The sequence below is a fragment of the Choristoneura fumiferana genome, chromosome 4 (assembly GCF_025370935.1).
Source record: "Choristoneura fumiferana chromosome 4, NRCan_CFum_1, whole genome shotgun sequence".
Lineage (NCBI taxonomy): Eukaryota > Metazoa > Arthropoda > Insecta > Lepidoptera > Tortricidae > Choristoneura > Choristoneura fumiferana.
This window is the reverse complement of record NC_133475.1, coordinates 5,592,020-5,609,843: the sequence shown is the minus strand read 5'-3', so window position 1 is coordinate 5,609,843 and position 17,824 is coordinate 5,592,020. Positions and strand designations below refer to the sequence as shown.

The following is a 17,824-nucleotide window of genomic DNA, read 5'->3' as shown; positions in this document are numbered from 1 at the left end:
AAGCTTATAAAAAAGCTTAAATATTTTGTACTGACATCTAAATTTCTTTAAAAATTAATCATTAACTTAAAAATACTTGTTAAAAAAAAATACTACGTATTTAGTAATCAGTTTACCCGCCATCGTCCGAGTCACGTGACTGACATCTACACTACACACACAAACCTAACCACAGTTTTGAGAAATGGCTGACGACAAAGAAGTGGAAAAAACGATTGCGGAGGACTTGGTTGTGACCAAGTACAAATTAGCAGGGCAAATTGTGAACAGTAAGTTGTTTGTGCAGTGTTTTTTGAATGTTACCGTTGGAATATCTCCAGGAACGACGTAGAGCTCGAGTGCTAGAAACCGACGCGTGTCATGTCATCGCATCGCCATGCGGGCAATGTGCCGAGTTCGCCAATTTACAAGTTCCTGGTGCATTCCTGACTTAATTACTTATTATTAAGCTCATTTTCTCTCTTACAGGAGTCTTAGAACAATTACTTGCAAAATGTGTTCCCGACGCGTCTGCGCGAGAGATTTGCGAGTTTGGAGACAAGTCTATCCTGGATGAGACCTCGAAGGTTTTCAAGAAAGAGAAGGACTCTAAAAAAGGCATCGCGTTCCCGACATGTGTGTCTGTAAACAACTGTATATGTCACTTCTCGCCTATCCCTAGTGAAACTGATTACATCTTGAAACAGGGTGATTTGGTGAAAGTGTGAGTTACTTCCTTATTTAGCAGCAGGATTCATAACCTAAAATTAACTCATGAACCATTTTTTATTTATAGGTTAGGCTAGCTTATATATTTGTTGTACAGTCTTTAATGTGTTGTGTTATTGCTTATTGTTATAAATAAAAATATCCATAAGCCATCTAAAATGACCCCACCATTCAAACCCTTGGCAATTGTGAATATACATATCTCGCATAACTATTTCTATAGATTACTCAATATATTTCCCAATTAGATTATAATTCTTGAGTAATGTTTACTTGTTTTGCACTTTCGTTCCTAACCTTTATTTTTTACAATAGACTCATAATGGTAGATAGTTACTACTAAAATACATGAAATACCTACAATCTTCCATCCTCTTCATATCCATGATGTCTGATGGCATCTTGTTTGTTACCCCACATGAAATGCAGTATTTCTCTTCTGGAGGTTAAATTACTCAGAGGCTATTAGTTTGGCTAACTTCTAATAGTATATTTGTTTTTATGAGAATATTGACTTTATTATGTTGTTAGGATGGATAAATAGCAATTGTTCCTGTTGCAGGGATTTGGGTGCACACATAGAAGGATTCATTGCAGTGGTTGCACATTCTATTTGTGTGGGCACAGAAGAGGTGACGGGCCGGGCTGCAGATGTATTACTAGCTGCTCACTATGCCAGCGAGGCTGCCTTGAGACTGCTCAGACCAGACAATGAGGTTATTAGAACTATTATTAATTTTAACCTGTCCCATTGTCTGTCTGGTCTGTTTGTAGTCAAATTTTGCAAGTTAAATTTGACCAACTTCCAGTGGTCATATTGACTTGAAATTTAGAATACTTATGTAAATCGCATGACAATATATATATCTATTACTATATCTTGGTAGAGACATACTGGTAGTCCGTCCTGGATTGTCTTTATAGGACGGAACTCTTCAACAGTTATGGTATCGACTTCAAATTTGGTATGCAAATGTAGTTTGAGTGACAATGCTAGTAAAGTTGATAAAAAGTACAATCAGCAAAAAGCTTGTATTAAAATTGAAATTTTTACCAAAACTTGTTTTTAGAATGTTCTGACTATTCTGTATCTTATTCTCACTGGTATAGTGAGTAAAATATCTGCTAAGCAACTACAGTATTGTTTACAACAACATTGAAAGAACAGCAATATAATATGTTTATGAAAGATAATTGGTGGATATTTTAACCAGTGTTATTTAAATGTATAGTGGAACAAATTGAATCATGAGTCAGCGTGGAACCTTTTCATAATCAATTTCACTATGATATCCTAGACAAAAGTGTGAGATGTCAACATGACATTAGTAGCACAAAGGTTCCACCCTGGGTCATGATTCAATTTGTTCGACTGTACAAGGTATAAACAGAAAAGTTAGAAGAGATTGAAACAGTATTAGAGTTGATAATTGTATCTTTAATGTGAAAATCAAGTATCATATCCATTTATTCCAGAACTATGCAGTGACTGATGCAGTCCAGAAAATCAGTGCAGAGTTTGGCTGCAAGCCAGTTGAGGGTATGCTGTCACACCAACTAAAGCAGTTCCGCATTGATGGAGAGAAGAGCATTATTCAGAATCCTTCCGAGGCACAGCGCAAGGAACATGAAAAGTCCACACTTGAGACCTATGAGGTGTATGCCATGGATGTGCTCATTTCAACTGGAGATGCTGTTGTAAGACATTAGTTTTATAATTAACATTATAATGTTTATATATTATTTATAATGTTTTTATACATTTTGTATCAGCCTATGTATAATCCTGTTTCTGTAAAATCATTTTTTTTTTTATCATAAAGCCATTACATGATAATATCTTCAAAATTTACAATATTCTAACAGTTTAAATCCTAGTCTTATAAGGTTTAATAACATTATAAGACTAGCATCATTGACATGATATTTTGGAACACTTTTTAATGATTCATAGTTATTTTATTTTCATTAAATATATTTCCATGGGAGCTCATTAAAGTTGAGCATTGATATACATCCCATAACAAATATATTGTTATTGTGGTGTCTCTATGTTCTTGTGGCCCTGAAATTCTTTCCAAGTGTGTGTAAATAGGACACCCTTGGCAGTTCTCAGGGTACAACAATTTGTATAATTTCTACTGGGAAATATCATTTGTTTCTTGGTTTACTTATGCAGACAAATTACAATTAAAGGTGGTTGGTTGATATTCAATAATTAAAATCAAATAAAGTTACGATTTCATTATCTTTATTATTCTAGGGCCGCGAAATGGATACGCGGTGTACGATATATAAGAAAACTGAAGAGATTTATCAGTTGAAACTGAAAGCATCCAGAATGTTCTACAGTGAGGTGAGTGACCCTTATTTATAAATAGATCCTAGTGTGCTGCCACTCATGATAATATATCTGTACACCAACAAATACATTTGCATATAAAAAAAATACTTAACTGCTAAGACCTACACTGTGTTTCAATTATTTTTTAATTTAATTGATTTATTATAAACCTGCACTAACCTGCGAAGCAATTCAATGGTGCGTGTGTAGTTCCCAATGCGCACTGGGCCCGCGTGGGGACTATGGCCCAAGCCCTCTTGTTCTGAGAGGAGGCCTGTGCCCAGCAGTGGGACGTATGTAGGCTGGGATGGATTCGATTTACTAATTTATTTTTGTTTGAGCTTTGTTGTATTATTAACAGGGTATGAAAATATCCGATATTATTAAGTTTGATATATACCGATTTTGTATAAAAGCCATATTATTATTTGTAAAATAAATAAAGTAAAATTGTTTCTGCACTTTATCAATTACTTTCTTTGTAAAAAATAATAGAATAAACACCAAAAACTTACTCTTTCGTAACAAAATTTTTCTGACATGACTGACGCCATTAACGCCGGCAGAAGTGTTGCCATTAATGGATTGGAACTTACTATTAGGGAGTATCTTTTACCTACTCCAACGCCATCTACATTCGGGAACTATAATCACAGCAACAAAGGCAAAAAACTAGCTAAAAATTAGTTAAATAATATCAAATTTTTAAACCAATTTTTGTATTGATATATATCATAAAAAATCATTTGATATATATCGGATATATATCATGATATAATTATATCCATTGATATATATCCTCGAACCCTGATTATTAAAACTAATTTTTTTTTGGGGTTAAGAATTGCTTGCTTGTAATATAATAAATCAGATGAATAGATAGATTTCTATGTTCATAACATTTGTTAATTTTTTTTTATTAGGTTCGCAACAAACATGGCTCCATGCCATTCAACCTAAGGAGCTTCGACAAGGAAACCAGCGCGAGATTGGGTGTCGTGGAGTGTGTCAATCACAAGCTGATTGAGCCTTTCCAGGTAGGTTCCTAATAATAATAATAATAATAAAGCCCTTCTATTCTGAATTCTCTACAACTTCAGCAGTATGTGTTTAAGTGTTCTATTCTATATTATGTCTCTGAATTCAGCGTGCCTCTTGGCATAGGCCTCCTCCAGCTCTCTCCACTGAGCTCTCTGTGGAGAGTGTATGTGTCTGTGGTTCCTAATTCATAAGGAAAAAAATTCTTAAACAACCATTGTTTAGACTTTATAATGTAACAATGAAAGAAACCTTGCTGGATTCAGACATATTGTCAACTGTTTTTTGGCGAATATGCAACCCAGTTCCTTAAAGTACATCTCAATTGTTTTCTAAAAGTTTTTCTAGATAAAACTAATATCCGGCTACTAATTTCTCTACAAAACTGCTGCAGGAGGCATTTTTTGAAGGTTGCTGCCACTGGCTAAAGTAAAACGTATAATTCCTGCAAAAATTCCCAAATCAAATCCATAGTTATGCATGTTAAATATCCACAAAAGGAAGTACTGTGTAAAGTCTTATTACATTATAATTGGTGTCTAACGTTTGAATGTTTTCAGGTCCTGTACGAGCGACCAAACGAGCTGGTCGCGCAGTTCAAGTTCACGGCGCTGCTGCTACCTAGCGGCACGCACCGCATCACCGGTCTGCCCTTCGACAAGGCCACCTGCAAGAGCGAGCGCTCAATTAAGGACCCGGAGCTCAATGTGAGTCCCTAGATCAGCCTGCTAGTTGAGTTCAAATTCAAGGTCAAGTTCGTAGCAAAGCCACGACGCTGCGACAGCGGCAGAGTCTGCAGATAAACACCAATTTGCACTGAGGACATATCAACTGTCTCCAGTCTTCAATTAAATCTGCTGCATCGCGTCGCGTCTGTGTGACCTGGCCCTTTTATAACATTGATCTGGTGTTACTAATACTCTGAAATCTAACTTAGGTGGATAAGGCTCATATGTTTTGAATGCATGTTACAAAAATTTATAAACTAAACCCAATTAGGTACATTGATACCCTGCTACCACACAAGTCATGGTGGTGGTTAGTTTTCGTTCATGGAGATAATCGTCGATTTTCGAAACAAACTGTATTTGAAATGCTGCCTGTTTTACACTACACAAGTGACAAATAGGGAACCCAGTCTATATAACAGGTTATTAGTGATAAAAGTTAACTTTAACTTGTGATTAAGTTAGCCAAGAAACTGTGTAAATTAGTAGCTGTCTTTATTTATCAAATTACGATTACAAAAAAACAATTGTTTTACACGCATGAGATAAATACCAGTCATTTCTATTCTGTTTTCAGGGAGTGTTGTGCTTTGCTTTAATGTTATAAATCTTGCATCCCTGATATCTTTCCAAACCACATAGTTTACCTGTGTGTTTGGCACAAGCCCAGGGTATAATACTGTAATGTTTTTGAGCCAAAATGTTTTTCTTAACATGTTGGTTTGAACCATTACAACATTTTCAATTTAAAAATAATATTATTAAGTATACTAAATACAGGTGGAATAATTATTTTATTTACTTATTTGCAGTCTCTGCTGAACTCCTCGGCGAAAGCTAATAAGAAGAAGAAAAAGAAGGCCACTGAAGAAGCAATGGAAGTTGAGACTGTTGCCTAGCAACCGAATAATTCATGACAAAAATGAAATCAACAGCTTTCGCATTATCCCCTCTCAAGGAAGATTCCACAGAGCTAGTTCATTCAGTAATATTAGATTTCTCAAATTGAGATTATCATTGTTAAACTGTAATAAAGTAATAACGAATTAGCAGCTTATGGACCCTCCACAGATCGATTTTAATAAAATTATAAATGTGTGTATGAAAATTATTGTTATTGTTCGTACATCTAGGTGTTCCGTGTTTTGATATTTAATTCTTATTTTCTTTTTTGCTATGATTTTGTAACTTCTTTGGACAGTGTTAAGAAACAATAATTATAATTTGTACATAGTAAATGACTTCTGATTTCACTCGTGGTGATGATTCCTCAATAATAACGAAAGCATAATGTGAATAAACAACATATATTTGAAACCATTCCTTAGTGATGTTATTCGGTTTAATTGTGATGTGCACAAATCCGTTCTCACTTGTATAAATCTGTTGACCAGTGCAATCTATGTGTAAACCGACACTGTCGCGTCTCTAGATGTTAAGTAATCTTGTGCAGAAAGCGACACTTGTGAGAAAGGAATAAATCGAACTGTGCCACAATTGTGGGCTGATTTTTAAACAGTTTTTCATTTTATCCCATTTATTAACTTCATTCATACGCATACAACTTCATACTGAACTGAGACTTCTCACACTTGACCCTTCTGGCTATTGGTTTTCGCTTTTACTAGACAAATAGTTTTGCCTTCCCACTCATAAGAGTACTATAAGGACCACCATAAAATGGAATTTTTGCTCCGGTGCGTTGCCTCCATTTCCGCTCATTACCCTTTCTTAGTGGAAAGTGGGCATTATATACTACCTAACTTATTGTTATCTGAATTCGGGGACATTCTTAAATTACGTCTGTACTAAGAAATACAGTCAGTGAGCTGACTCGTTTGAAAGATAGTATAATGTGTTGCTATTGCCTCTCAAATCCCTCTGGAAATGTTTATTTACTGGACCGGATAATTAAACTGGTCCATTTTGGATTTGGTAAAACAAATATTCTAGTGCAGAGTGCAGGGCTTCCCAAACAGTTTGTCCCAGGGGGTTGCTTCGTTCTTATTTTCTAATAATAATTATAAATGTCCATAGTGTTTTTTGAATAACTTGTTACTAGGCTAGTACTTAAACCAAACCAAACGCCTCAGCTCCTTACTAGGAATGGTGATGAAACAAACCTACAGAAAGACATGCAAACATAGGGTTAGCTCAAGGAGATCCCTTTGTCTCCTCTTCTTTTCAACAATGTGACCATGGATGTCTGTAAAAGCTTAAATTACAGTACTTAGAAGCAGCAAACGAAAAGTGCTTTTTTCGTTTACGCTTAGAAGCAAATCAAATTATCTGAATTGTTAAAATATATAAATAAATTAACCCCTACTCCTTGTGCCCCTCCCAGAAAACAATCCTGGATCCACCCTTGCCTACTACAATAATTTGATTTAATAGATGGGTAAGTAGGACGGTTCTGAACAGAAAAACTCTAGTTAACTGTTTTACATTTTTAATAAATAGTATTTATCACTGTACCATTTCCTACATAATGCATTTCATTTTGTTTTCTCTTCTGTTTGACTTGTGCTTGTGGGCTCAACAGACTCTAGTGTGGAGGAGACCAAGTCGATTGTCTTGTTAGTTAAATCACTGACATGTGTTGGGAGATCTACGAGGAACCTGAATGTTGCCTTAACTCCACTGTTCCAATAGTACTTAAATAGATATGAAACTCTATCATTAGATGGCAGTGGAGGTAGCTGAAAAATTAAATGTTTATGATCAATGAAATTGCAATTTAAAAGAATGGATTAACTGTCCAACTTAATCTTGTAGCCTTCTAAATATGGACTAGTTAATTTACCTCATAGGGTATTTGTTTCTTGAGCTCGCCAACATACGGTGAAGCTCCTTTCTCAAGATCTTCGTACAGTGCGGCAGTGGTGGCGCTGTCCTTCCACACTCCCTTCTCGATAGTGTAATAAACTGCAGAGCCGAGGATAGCAGACTTTACGCCAAACCTAATAACAAAATGTCAAAATATATTGATCAATAATTTAAAAGTTTCTTAGAAAAATGTTATCACATACGTACTTTAACATTGTGCTTGCTAAACAAACATTTAAAAAGTATTTAATAAATAAGAAATGTTTACTAATCGGGGAATGTCGTTGAAAATTATGTAACTCCAAGCTAACCTAAATGTTTCTAGTTTTTTATATTTCGCAAAGTGACAAGTGAGTGAAGTCGATCGAACGTCATCTGGGGAATGATAGTTGCGTTCCTATCACACTCAATTTTTCGCATACAAAAAATTTTATGCCTATAATAATATAAGATTTAACGAGTCCTTAAGTTCTTTAATATTTTCTGGTCCAAAATTATACTTGTGGCTTCGTAGAGTATTAAAAAAAAAGTGTTATTTTTCGCTGAAGCTACCTTTCTATATATTCAATGTACTCTGTGAAGCTATCAATGCCATTCGAGATGAAAATGGCTGGATGATTAATTTCCCCTTATATTTTTCGTGACAAAAAAAAAACCATGACATTGACATTGTCAATTTGGCAATTCTATATCCAACCCAACATTAATTTTTTGTTAGTTTATTTTAAATTTGAACAAGAGGAAATGGATGCCTCTGTTGCCAAGCTAATGCATAGCATAGAAAAATGTTTACTACCAAAACTTGAAAGAAATTGTGAGGAATCTAAAACTCACAAGGAATATTTAATTCGGAAAGAAAAGTTAACTGAAGAATTTCCAGTAGTGCTTGATCTTTTCGGCGATTTAGACCTGAGTCAAAACCCAGCGTTAGCACCTGGTGTTTTATCCTCTTTATTAATTTTGTATGAAGAGTTACGAATAGATGTCCCGTGGAATGCAGATATCCCGCAGCAGTTCCCAAAGAAATTAAACCGCCTTATGGATGTTTTATGTGAGGTCACATTTGACGACTTGTTGAAAAAAGAAAGTTTCTACGACCCTCAGGAAGTATTTGACGCATGTATGGAGAATATACACAGGAAACTGACACCGGACAATTTCAAGATGTATCCAGCTACTATAGAAGTGTATTGTAAACTTGTGCAGAATATCAAAGTATGTTACAACTAAGAGCATTTTGACTGCATGGTATTTTTCTTACTAACAATTTTTTACAGAAGTTAAATTGACATGCTTTTGACTGCTACCACCACTAACTTATTTTCTAATTTTATCATTATAGTTTTGTTATCCACATTACTGGTCCTCAAGGATAAAAGCCTCCTCTGTTTTTTTCCACTTTGTAGCAATATTCACCTAGTCTTTTCCTACTTTTTTTATGAAATCATTTTTATCTGGTACAACACAATACAGAACAAAATTTTCAGGGTGCCCTGGTTCGATTGTGCCAGCCTCCCCAGGGATTTACTTGTGTGGGTGTTTCGAGTGCGGTCAGGACATGTTCCATTGAATAATTTTTTAAATATGATGAAAGTAGTTCAATCCCCCATGTGCACGGATTGTAATAAGATTGAGGACTTAATGCATTTTTTGGTGGAGTGTGTATTGACTAAGGATATGAGTGAGGAGTGATTTGGACCTGTTCAATGGTGCAGTGAATATTATTTTGAGTTGTCCGGTATCGGAAGATGTAGTACGAATTTACAGGTTCATCAAGCACTCCTTTGCAGCCAGATAATCTGGACATTGCATTAGGAGTGTTTGATGAATGTGGACATCGAGTCTTTTAATGAGGCTGGCATAGTCACAGGTGCACATAAGCCTCAAAAAAAATAGAAAAAATAATAATAATAATAATAATGAAATCATTGGTGACTTCATAAAAACTTATTACAAGTAATAAAAATTACAATATTTACTTTCAGGACTACTACATAACAGTGAATCCACAAAAAACTTTGCCAGCATCGCTGCTACTCATCGATGATTATGTCACAGCACACAAGACCAAAGGCCTAAAAATTTGTGCAGCTGTCCTGCAAAGTATAGTAAGAATTAAACTACTGTAGAAATGTTACATATTATTCTCTAACTCAATAGTTCTTAACCTTTCAGGGTTGGACTGTAGCAAAGGGGGCACAGACAAATTGTTTTTTTTTTACCATAATGAAGTCATAATGACACATATTTTAAATGATGTTATTGAATAGAATACCTTGTGTAAAATAAGCATATTTTACTCAAACAACTTTTCTCTGTAATCAAAAATGGCCGAGATAAAAGGACCTGTTTTGATTTTTTTGCAAGGAGCCGGGGACTTTGTTTTTTTTTTTGTCAAAATGAAGTCATGCTAACATATGTATATTTATATGTAGGGACCCAAAGTTCGAAACTTAGGTACGAGGAGCGAAGCGAGGAGTGGTTAGTATGAATTGTGACCAGAACCGAATTAAGCCTTAATCTTAGCTATTGTTTGATCAAAATATAAGTTGAATGCTCATTTTTTTTCTTCTACATCTATCTCATCTGTAGTGGGTCACACAGAAAAGTACCCCTATTAAAAGATGCTCCCTTCAACAAACTAATAAAATTATAACAGTCATTTAAAATAGGGCTTATACTTACATAAAAAAAAATTGTTTCAAATTTTGTCCTGGCTCCATGGTAATTTTGCTTGAAAATTTTCTCCAAAAAATATTTTTTTTTCGCTTTTTTTTTTAAATATGGCTGTCTTTTTACAAGCTTTTATTTTTTTTTCCTTCTGATATTTTAACGAGGCTTTAGCACACCAAATGTGACTATGTCAGCCTCATAGGGAGCCTCAGATATATACACCACACTACAGACAGATATTACACTCTCCCTTGCACTGACACCACGTCCCTGGATGCAAAGGCCCGCTCAATGAATCTGTAAATTCGCGTGGCTTCTTCTGAAAGCGAAGCTTTTATTTAGTTTCACCTGTCCCATTGTCCGTCTGTCTGTCTGTCGTCAAATCTTGCAAGTATAATTCGACCAACTTCCAGTAGTCGGATTGACTTGAAATTTGGCATGCTTATGTAAATCACGTGATTATACAATAATCTAGTAGTGACATCCTGGTAGTCCAGCCAGGATCGTCTCCGCAGGACGGAACTCTTCAACGGCTAATAGCATCAACTTGAAATTTGGTATGTAAATGTAATTTGGGTTACAATGTAAGTACAGTCAACAAAAAGTACAGTCAGCAAAAAAGCTTGTATTAAAAATGTTTTTTTATGGTTAGGTTATTTGATTCCTGTTTAAACGCGTTTTAAGCAATAAAAAAAATTGTGTGGTGCCCTTTGGTATAGTCTGACCGAAAATTAATAAAACAGAGTAGTTTTTTTTTTCGATGGCTTCGCGGACCCTTTGGGTGTGTCCAGGGACCACTAGTGGTCTGTGGACCACTGGTTAAGAACCACTGCTCTGATTAATGGCTTGCTTTAGGGGTCACTTAAATTTTTATTAATAAAAGAAGTTAGTAAATAAATTTGCTTGAATAATTAGGTGCATGCCTTTTTTATCTAATTTCAGTCATCTAATGGTTTTCATAATGGGAATTACTATGAAGTTGTTTATGCATCTTTGAAGAATTCACTGACTGTTCAATATGTTGATGTAAACAAACTGTCCCAGGCATGTCTTATGGAGCTTATAAGACTTCTTCCCGCCCAGGTCAAGGTATGTTGAAATAAAGACTTATTAGTATGAATAAACCAGTTTCATGGGTGAAATTGAGGGTTTTGATTACTCATGTCAAACATCATTACCATACCACAAATATTTCTAAAACGTAAGGATAAATCTTTATTAAAAGTTGACTGAGGAACATTTTTTTAATAACATTTTATGAGATGATAATGAAAAAAAATACACTGTAAAAACATTTTTTTCAAAAACTCAGACATATCTAAAAGCTTTGCCATTTTGTTTTTATTTTCAGACTATTAAATCTGGGGATTTATTTGTACACACTTTAGACCAGTTGCACTCAGAATCTAATTTGCTCAGAAAGGCCAACAATTTCAAGTTCAGCAAGAAATTAATAGAAATCCATGGAGTGAACTGTGTCAAGAGAAAGAAAATGTTCAACACTGTGATGTGTGATAATCTGGACACTTGTGCTAATGTGGCTGTTGCTGAAATGCTGCTCATGTCTTTACTGGAGGTAGGTTCATTATCATATTATTCTTCCAGATACAAATGGCATTCAGTGGCAGTGTAGAGCAATGGCGACTACCTGTTGCATCGCACGCAGCCCTGGGGCGGTCGAGGACAGTCACCCTTGCTAACATACTTCCTCTTTCCAAAACTGATGTCACCAATGCCCATGTGTTTGGTCTAGTACAGGGATTCCCAAACTTTTTCAGTTTACGGCGCAATTATAGGGTTAGTATTTTGTCACGGCGCCTTTGCAGCTAGGGAGAAAAGATTGCCTAAGTTGCCCGGGTAAAAGCAGTCCCACGCGGTGCCCTGGGGTATAATGGGTATACAGCATGGCGGCCTAAGAGCAGAATTTTCAACCGGTGTCCCGCGTATATTTTCAGGTGTGCCGCGATTGCCCCGAAGTTTACCTACATTATGAACATTAATTATATGACATACAATAAAATCCTGTCCATACTTGGATCAATCTCAGGATTGTCAATTTGCATAGCACAAGTAGTGTATCCTACCTAGTAACTGTAATAATGAACAGGGCTAAGTTATTATTATCAAAAAGGTACTAGACCAGGGGTTCCCAAACTGTGCGCCACGATGTATATACATCCATTTGCATTTACCAAAAACTTGCGTTTTTTAATATTAGTAAGATTTATTTCTATATTCTAATTTTCTTAGCCCTGTTGAGTGAGATTGGACTTGACTAGTCCCATCCAACTTTATTACATATTTCAACTGCATAAATAATAATAAAAAAATAGACCTAATTAATCTAATTGATAAACATTTTTTCAGTGCTTTGAAGAATGGATAAAACACTGCTGGTGTGTTTGGAATTTGAAGTTTCCTTCTGATCAAAATGTACTATCTCTGCTCCTGAAAGTGATGTACATTAACATCAACAACGAGAAACTATCCATTAAACTGCAGGAAATACTGGAAACTCTCATTTGTATATCAGCCAAGGATGATCAGAAGAAAATACTTCGCAGTTTGGAGTCAAGGGAACAATTAACCAGTGAGGAATTTCTGAGAAGACTTGATGCAACAAGAAGGGAAGCCCAGGCGTTTAATTTAGTGAAGTAAAAATCAAGTGCAACTTTAGTAAATCAATTATATTAATTAAGACTTGTAAATATTATCTTTAACAAATAAAAAAAGTATCAAACTTAATTTCACTTATTATTTATACTCCTTAATGTTTCACAAATTTCTTCAACTGCAGGTCTCTCCTGCCGGTCAGCTTCCAAGCATTTCTCCGCTAATTTATAAATGTCATCAGCCTTCGTCCAGACCCCTGCTGATGTGTCAAGAAAGTCAGTTATACTCTTACCACCCCTCTTTATTGCCTCGTCAATGTAATGTTTTATCTGGAATTTGTCACCATTTTCCAACTGAAATAAGCATTTTAACCCTGTCAAAAGTTCCAACAGAACTATGCCATAACTATAAATATCAATTTTCTGAGTGATAGTGCCATAAAGCCCTTCAGGAGCCATGTATGCAGAGGTTCCCATTGGCGCTGACGTAATGAATGTAGTGTCATATTGCTTTGCTAAGCCGAAGTCACATAACTGAAACAAAAGCATGAAAAAAACAATATTATTGTTATTTAATTAAAGAGGTCATATGGCAAGGCCACTGTGTTATTGATATAAATTATAAAAAATACTGTTGTTTATTCTTTTTTCTCTTTCATGAGGGGTCTGGATGGAGCTGAATTTAGTACTAACAAGTAAGGAAATGTAAAGTGATCAACAAGATAATTAAATAAGTATCGAAGTAATGTTTTTTGGCTTACCTTAGGCACTAAGTCTTTCGTAAGCAAAATATTTGAACTTTTCACATCACGATGCACAAAGTTAGTTTTTGAAACACTTTGTGTGCCTGAATCTGAAGATGATGTGCTAAAAGAGAGTTTATTGTTAAGTTCATAGCTGTGCAAGTAGCGCAACCCCTCAGCAGCACCTTGCATAATATTTATCCTCTGTTTTTCACTTAGTACTCTCTCTGCAATCTTTTCCTCCAGGGAACCTCCATCAACATAATCACAAACAATACAGAGTGCTGGTCCATCCTTGGAGAACCCAATTATTGGAACAATGTTTTCATGTCTGAACTGTGAAAGATACTTCACTTCTGAATTGAATAGTTTAACTGCTACTTCAGGTTTGTGAACTATTACAACATGTTGGTGTGTCTTCTTGATGGCCAGAGGTCCATATTTTGGATGAGATCCCACATATACTTCACCAAAACCTCCTTGCCCTATTTTTCCACACAGCCCATATGGACCATTGAGTACAGTTTCAGAAAAATTATTTGTTATGGCCTTCAGTTCTACATAATTGAAGTGAATTAAATTAGTATCTTGCAGTATTGACTTGTCTATTCCACTGCTTAAGTTCAGCTCACTTTGATGAGTTGTGTGTGTTTGAATATTGCTTTGAAATAATTCAATATTTGGTAATGATTGTTGGTATTCTGTGATGCAAGTTGAATCAACTTCAGGTGGGTATTGTGTTGTATGGTCAGAATTATCAGTAGTATTTCCTTCACTTTTAGCATAGGCTTTGGTGTTAAGTGTGTGAGGACTGACCATCATTTGACTCCAAGCTGGCAAATTGGGTTCCTCACTAGATGCAGATGTTTGTATGTCTATATTGTTTTCAGAGAATTTTATCAAATCAGATGCTGACTTCATCTCTCTTGTTGCACAACCCTGAAATGTGTTGTTACTTTCATTCCTATTATCTGTTTGCATTTGCCGGGTTGAATTAATAACGGACTCAACCGTTTGGGAGAACTTAATCATGTCAGACGCTGACATCATTTGAGCTGTGGTCTGTGCCTGGAGTTTATTGTTGGATGTGTTATTATCAGATTGCATTTGAGCTGTTGTTTGATTATTTCTGGATTTCTCACCAGATGTTAGTTCGGAGCTTGAATCATTTAACATTAAAGAAATGTTAGTGTTGACTGGAGCCCCTGGCCCAGTTTGTGGCCGCGGTGGTGGGTCTTCTGCAAATTAATAGGCAAATTAAAAATGGCTGTATTAAAAGTATTATAATTTATACTGGCTAAAGCCAAAATTATGTATGCTATAGTGAAACAAGTCTCAGTTTATGCTCACATAATATTATTACTGTCTGACCATCTGGCCACATTATAAGTAAAGCAGTAGTTACCTCCTAAAATTCTGGCAATTTCATCGGATACTCTCAACATTTCAGCTTTAATAGCTATTTGCTTTAGGGTAGTTAGGGTCGGCCTGACTCGTCCTGACGTTCCCCATTCGTCAAATAAAATCTTGGCACATTTTTCTCCAGTCCTTTTTGAATGATTTTCGATTAAGCTGCAATATAAACCGGCAGTAAAATTAGTTAATTTATAGGCGGCACCTCACGATGAGAACATCTTTGTAGGATAGGAAGTTAAAATAGTAGAAAGGTGATCTTTCGACATAATTTGAAACCCTCATTAGTCAAAACAAGTTAGTTACTTACTCTATGTGCTCGTTGTTATATTTTGGAACAGAGTTTTCATTTTGCAGGTCCTTAGGTATCAGAGACATGAATCGTTTCCAGTCATCGTTGGTGTCTAGGATTTGAGCCAAATTGTACAAGGTGCCCTCTTTTAAATTGCGTATTTCCACGTTTCCTAACATGGCTGACACTGATTACACTTTTATTTACAGATTACTGTGTAATAATATAATGGATAATTTGCTCGACGCAAAAAACTTCAAAATCTAAACTTTGTTGATCTGTCAATCTGTCCGTCTGACTCTGCAGGGCTACTACGAAACTCGAAATTCGTGTCGTGCGGTCCCTCTGACACTTATACTATTTAGTAAGAGAGCGAGAGAGACGGTACGATACGAACTTCGAGTTTTGAGTTTCGTAGTAGGCCTGCTGACTCTGACACACCAGACACCACTACAACTACACACTCAAAAGTCCAGTGTTGCCGCCTCAGTTATTTCTTTTACCCTAACGCTACGTGAAACCTTGAATAAGCAGAATAATATATTTTTTTACCCTAAAATATTTATTTATAAAATAACAGCTAAACTACTAGACCGTATGGAAACATTCTTGTGATGCACCCATAATAGTCTTGGCTTCTATTTCATCTGCAGTATTTTTTTTCTTGAAATCGTACATTTCATTCGAAAACTTTTATCCTAAAAAGTACCTTAAATAATTTTTTACCCTAAAAAATACCCTGAATTTAGGGTAAAATACCATAAGGTGGGGACACTGCAAAAGTCAAACACCAACCTAAAACGTAGTGGTTATAACTTATAATTATTCTCTTTGCACCAACCAACAAAAAACCCGTTTTAATTTAAATAAAAAACCGGCCAAGAGCGTGTCGGACACGCCCAAAATAGGGTTCTGTAGCCATTACGAAAAAATTAAGTAACATTTTCTAAGGATTTCGTATTTTATACGGAATCTTCCAAGTTTAGGTATATTTTATACCATAGGCTGCTATTTTATTTAGTCATAAAGTTCTAATAATTCTCAAGCAAACTTAGCCGTTATAGTTTTCCTTGAAAGTTTGATATATCAAAGTAGATATACTTACTATCATCCTGATTTTTCTCAATTTTTCCACCCACCGGTTTAGATTTTAGAGGGGGGGAAGGGGGACGCTCGATTTTAATGAAAATTTGCACTTTAAATTTGAATATTTCGCAAACAATGCACCTAATCGAAAAATAGCAACCCCCTAATGGTTTTAAAAGACCTATCCAACGATACCCCACACCACAGATAATAATAATAATATTTATTTCAACCAACATAGTATCATAGTGTTAGTAGGTATATAAAGCTTAAATCTAGTGTTAGTGACGCTACGCCTTATCTTGTCAGGGGTCCTTGCGGATACACTTCGACCCATAGGGATCTTTTATGTAATTACCCCTCCTTCGCACTTACTCTATTGCATTGCCTTTATCACCTCGTCCATAAATTGGATGATTTGACGTAGCGGTAGTGCCTTCAGTGGGTTGAAACTCCATACAAAAAATCTAATGTATGGAGCTAGTGTCTTTTTTGTACCAACCTCTCCAAAATAACTTATTGGTTGCCATATTTATGAAATGATCTGTGTTTAGAAGATTTCACTTAAATTATAATATTTGCAATTCTTCACATTTTAAGCTGTGAAAAAAAAAATAAGCGGAAAAAAATATTACTAAGATAAATAATACAATATAAAAATAATTCTGACTGGATATCCTTTTTTATTTAAGTAAATGAAAAAATTTAGTTCTATTTTTCAATTTTATATGGCAACCCACAAACCTTCATCTGCTGCGTGGGAACGGACGCCTTCGCGAGATTTTGTGTTTGTATTTTCGTGTATTTTGGTGTTTGTTTTGTTAATAGCGTTGAGTTTGAGATTATTTCTCCTCCGCATTAACTTTTATTTCACTAAAGTGCATTTATTCGAGACAGGACTCTAGTTTTTACCGTAATTTTCACGGCTGTCCTTTACTAAGAAACCATTCAACATAAGGAGATGCGAAATTTGTGGTATTCAAGAAAAACATTGTGAAAACAAAATGTTCTTTGCTAGATTTCCTCTAAGTGAACATGTGTAAGTAAAGTTACTGATAAATCTTATAATAGGTGTTGAGGTTATATTTGGCTGGCCGACGTCAATTCGTATTATATAGTATCACGACAATTAAATTTTATTTCAGTTGTAAGCAGTGGGTGAAAGTAGTTGGCAACGAGATTTCACAAAATCGAAAACCCGGCTGAAGAAGAAAGCCATACCAAAATTGGGACTTCCCATGCCACCTCTTTCTGAAGAAATTCTTGAAGGGTTTCCCCTAAAGATGGCAAGAACAGCCAAGGTAAACACTTTATTTTATTTTCAATTTATCTCTATTGCAACTTGACTTACTGCATCTTAT

At 35.4% G+C, this 17,824-nt stretch overlaps 4 protein-coding genes across 4 annotated transcripts; 2 read left to right on the top strand and 2 right to left on the bottom strand.

Annotated features, from left to right (window-relative positions):
- Positions 1-121: 121 nt before the first annotated feature.
- Positions 122-6,334, top strand: LOC141427327 (proliferation-associated protein 2G4). The gene is made up of 8 exons (XM_074086660.1): positions 122-269; positions 469-703; positions 1,271-1,424; positions 2,185-2,406; positions 2,972-3,064; positions 3,976-4,089; positions 4,651-4,797; positions 5,631-6,334. The coding sequence occupies exons 1-8, from the start codon at positions 185-187 to the stop codon at positions 5,715-5,717; spliced, it is 1,137 nt and encodes a 378-aa protein (XP_073942761.1). The 5' UTR covers positions 122-184; the 3' UTR covers positions 5,718-6,334.
- A 916-nt stretch (positions 6,335-7,250) lies between these two features.
- On the bottom strand, positions 7,251-8,014 carry LOC141427325 (MICOS complex subunit MIC13 homolog QIL1-like). The gene is made up of 3 exons (XM_074086658.1): positions 7,852-8,014; positions 7,622-7,778; positions 7,251-7,517 (listed from the first exon to the last, which is right to left on the bottom strand). Exons 1-3 carry the CDS (start codon positions 7,857-7,859, stop codon positions 7,314-7,316), a joined length of 369 nt encoding a protein of 122 aa, XP_073942759.1. The 5' UTR covers positions 7,860-8,014; the 3' UTR covers positions 7,251-7,313.
- A 290-nt stretch (positions 8,015-8,304) lies between these two features.
- On the top strand, positions 8,305-13,062 carry LOC141427324 (TELO2-interacting protein 2-like). Its single transcript, XM_074086656.1, has 5 exons — positions 8,305-8,859; positions 9,630-9,752; positions 11,260-11,406; positions 11,669-11,893; positions 12,685-13,062. The coding sequence occupies exons 1-5, from the start codon at positions 8,389-8,391 to the stop codon at positions 12,973-12,975; spliced, it is 1,257 nt and encodes a 418-aa protein (XP_073942757.1). The 5' UTR covers positions 8,305-8,388; the 3' UTR covers positions 12,976-13,062.
- LOC141427323 (uncharacterized) lies at positions 12,986-15,686 on the bottom strand. The gene is made up of 4 exons (XM_074086655.1): positions 15,396-15,686; positions 15,078-15,244; positions 13,691-14,910; positions 12,986-13,463 (listed from the first exon to the last, which is right to left on the bottom strand). The coding sequence occupies exons 1-4, from the start codon at positions 15,554-15,556 to the stop codon at positions 13,065-13,067; spliced, it is 1,947 nt and encodes a 648-aa protein (XP_073942756.1). The 5' UTR covers positions 15,557-15,686; the 3' UTR covers positions 12,986-13,064.
- Positions 15,687-17,824: the final 2,138 nt, after the last annotated feature.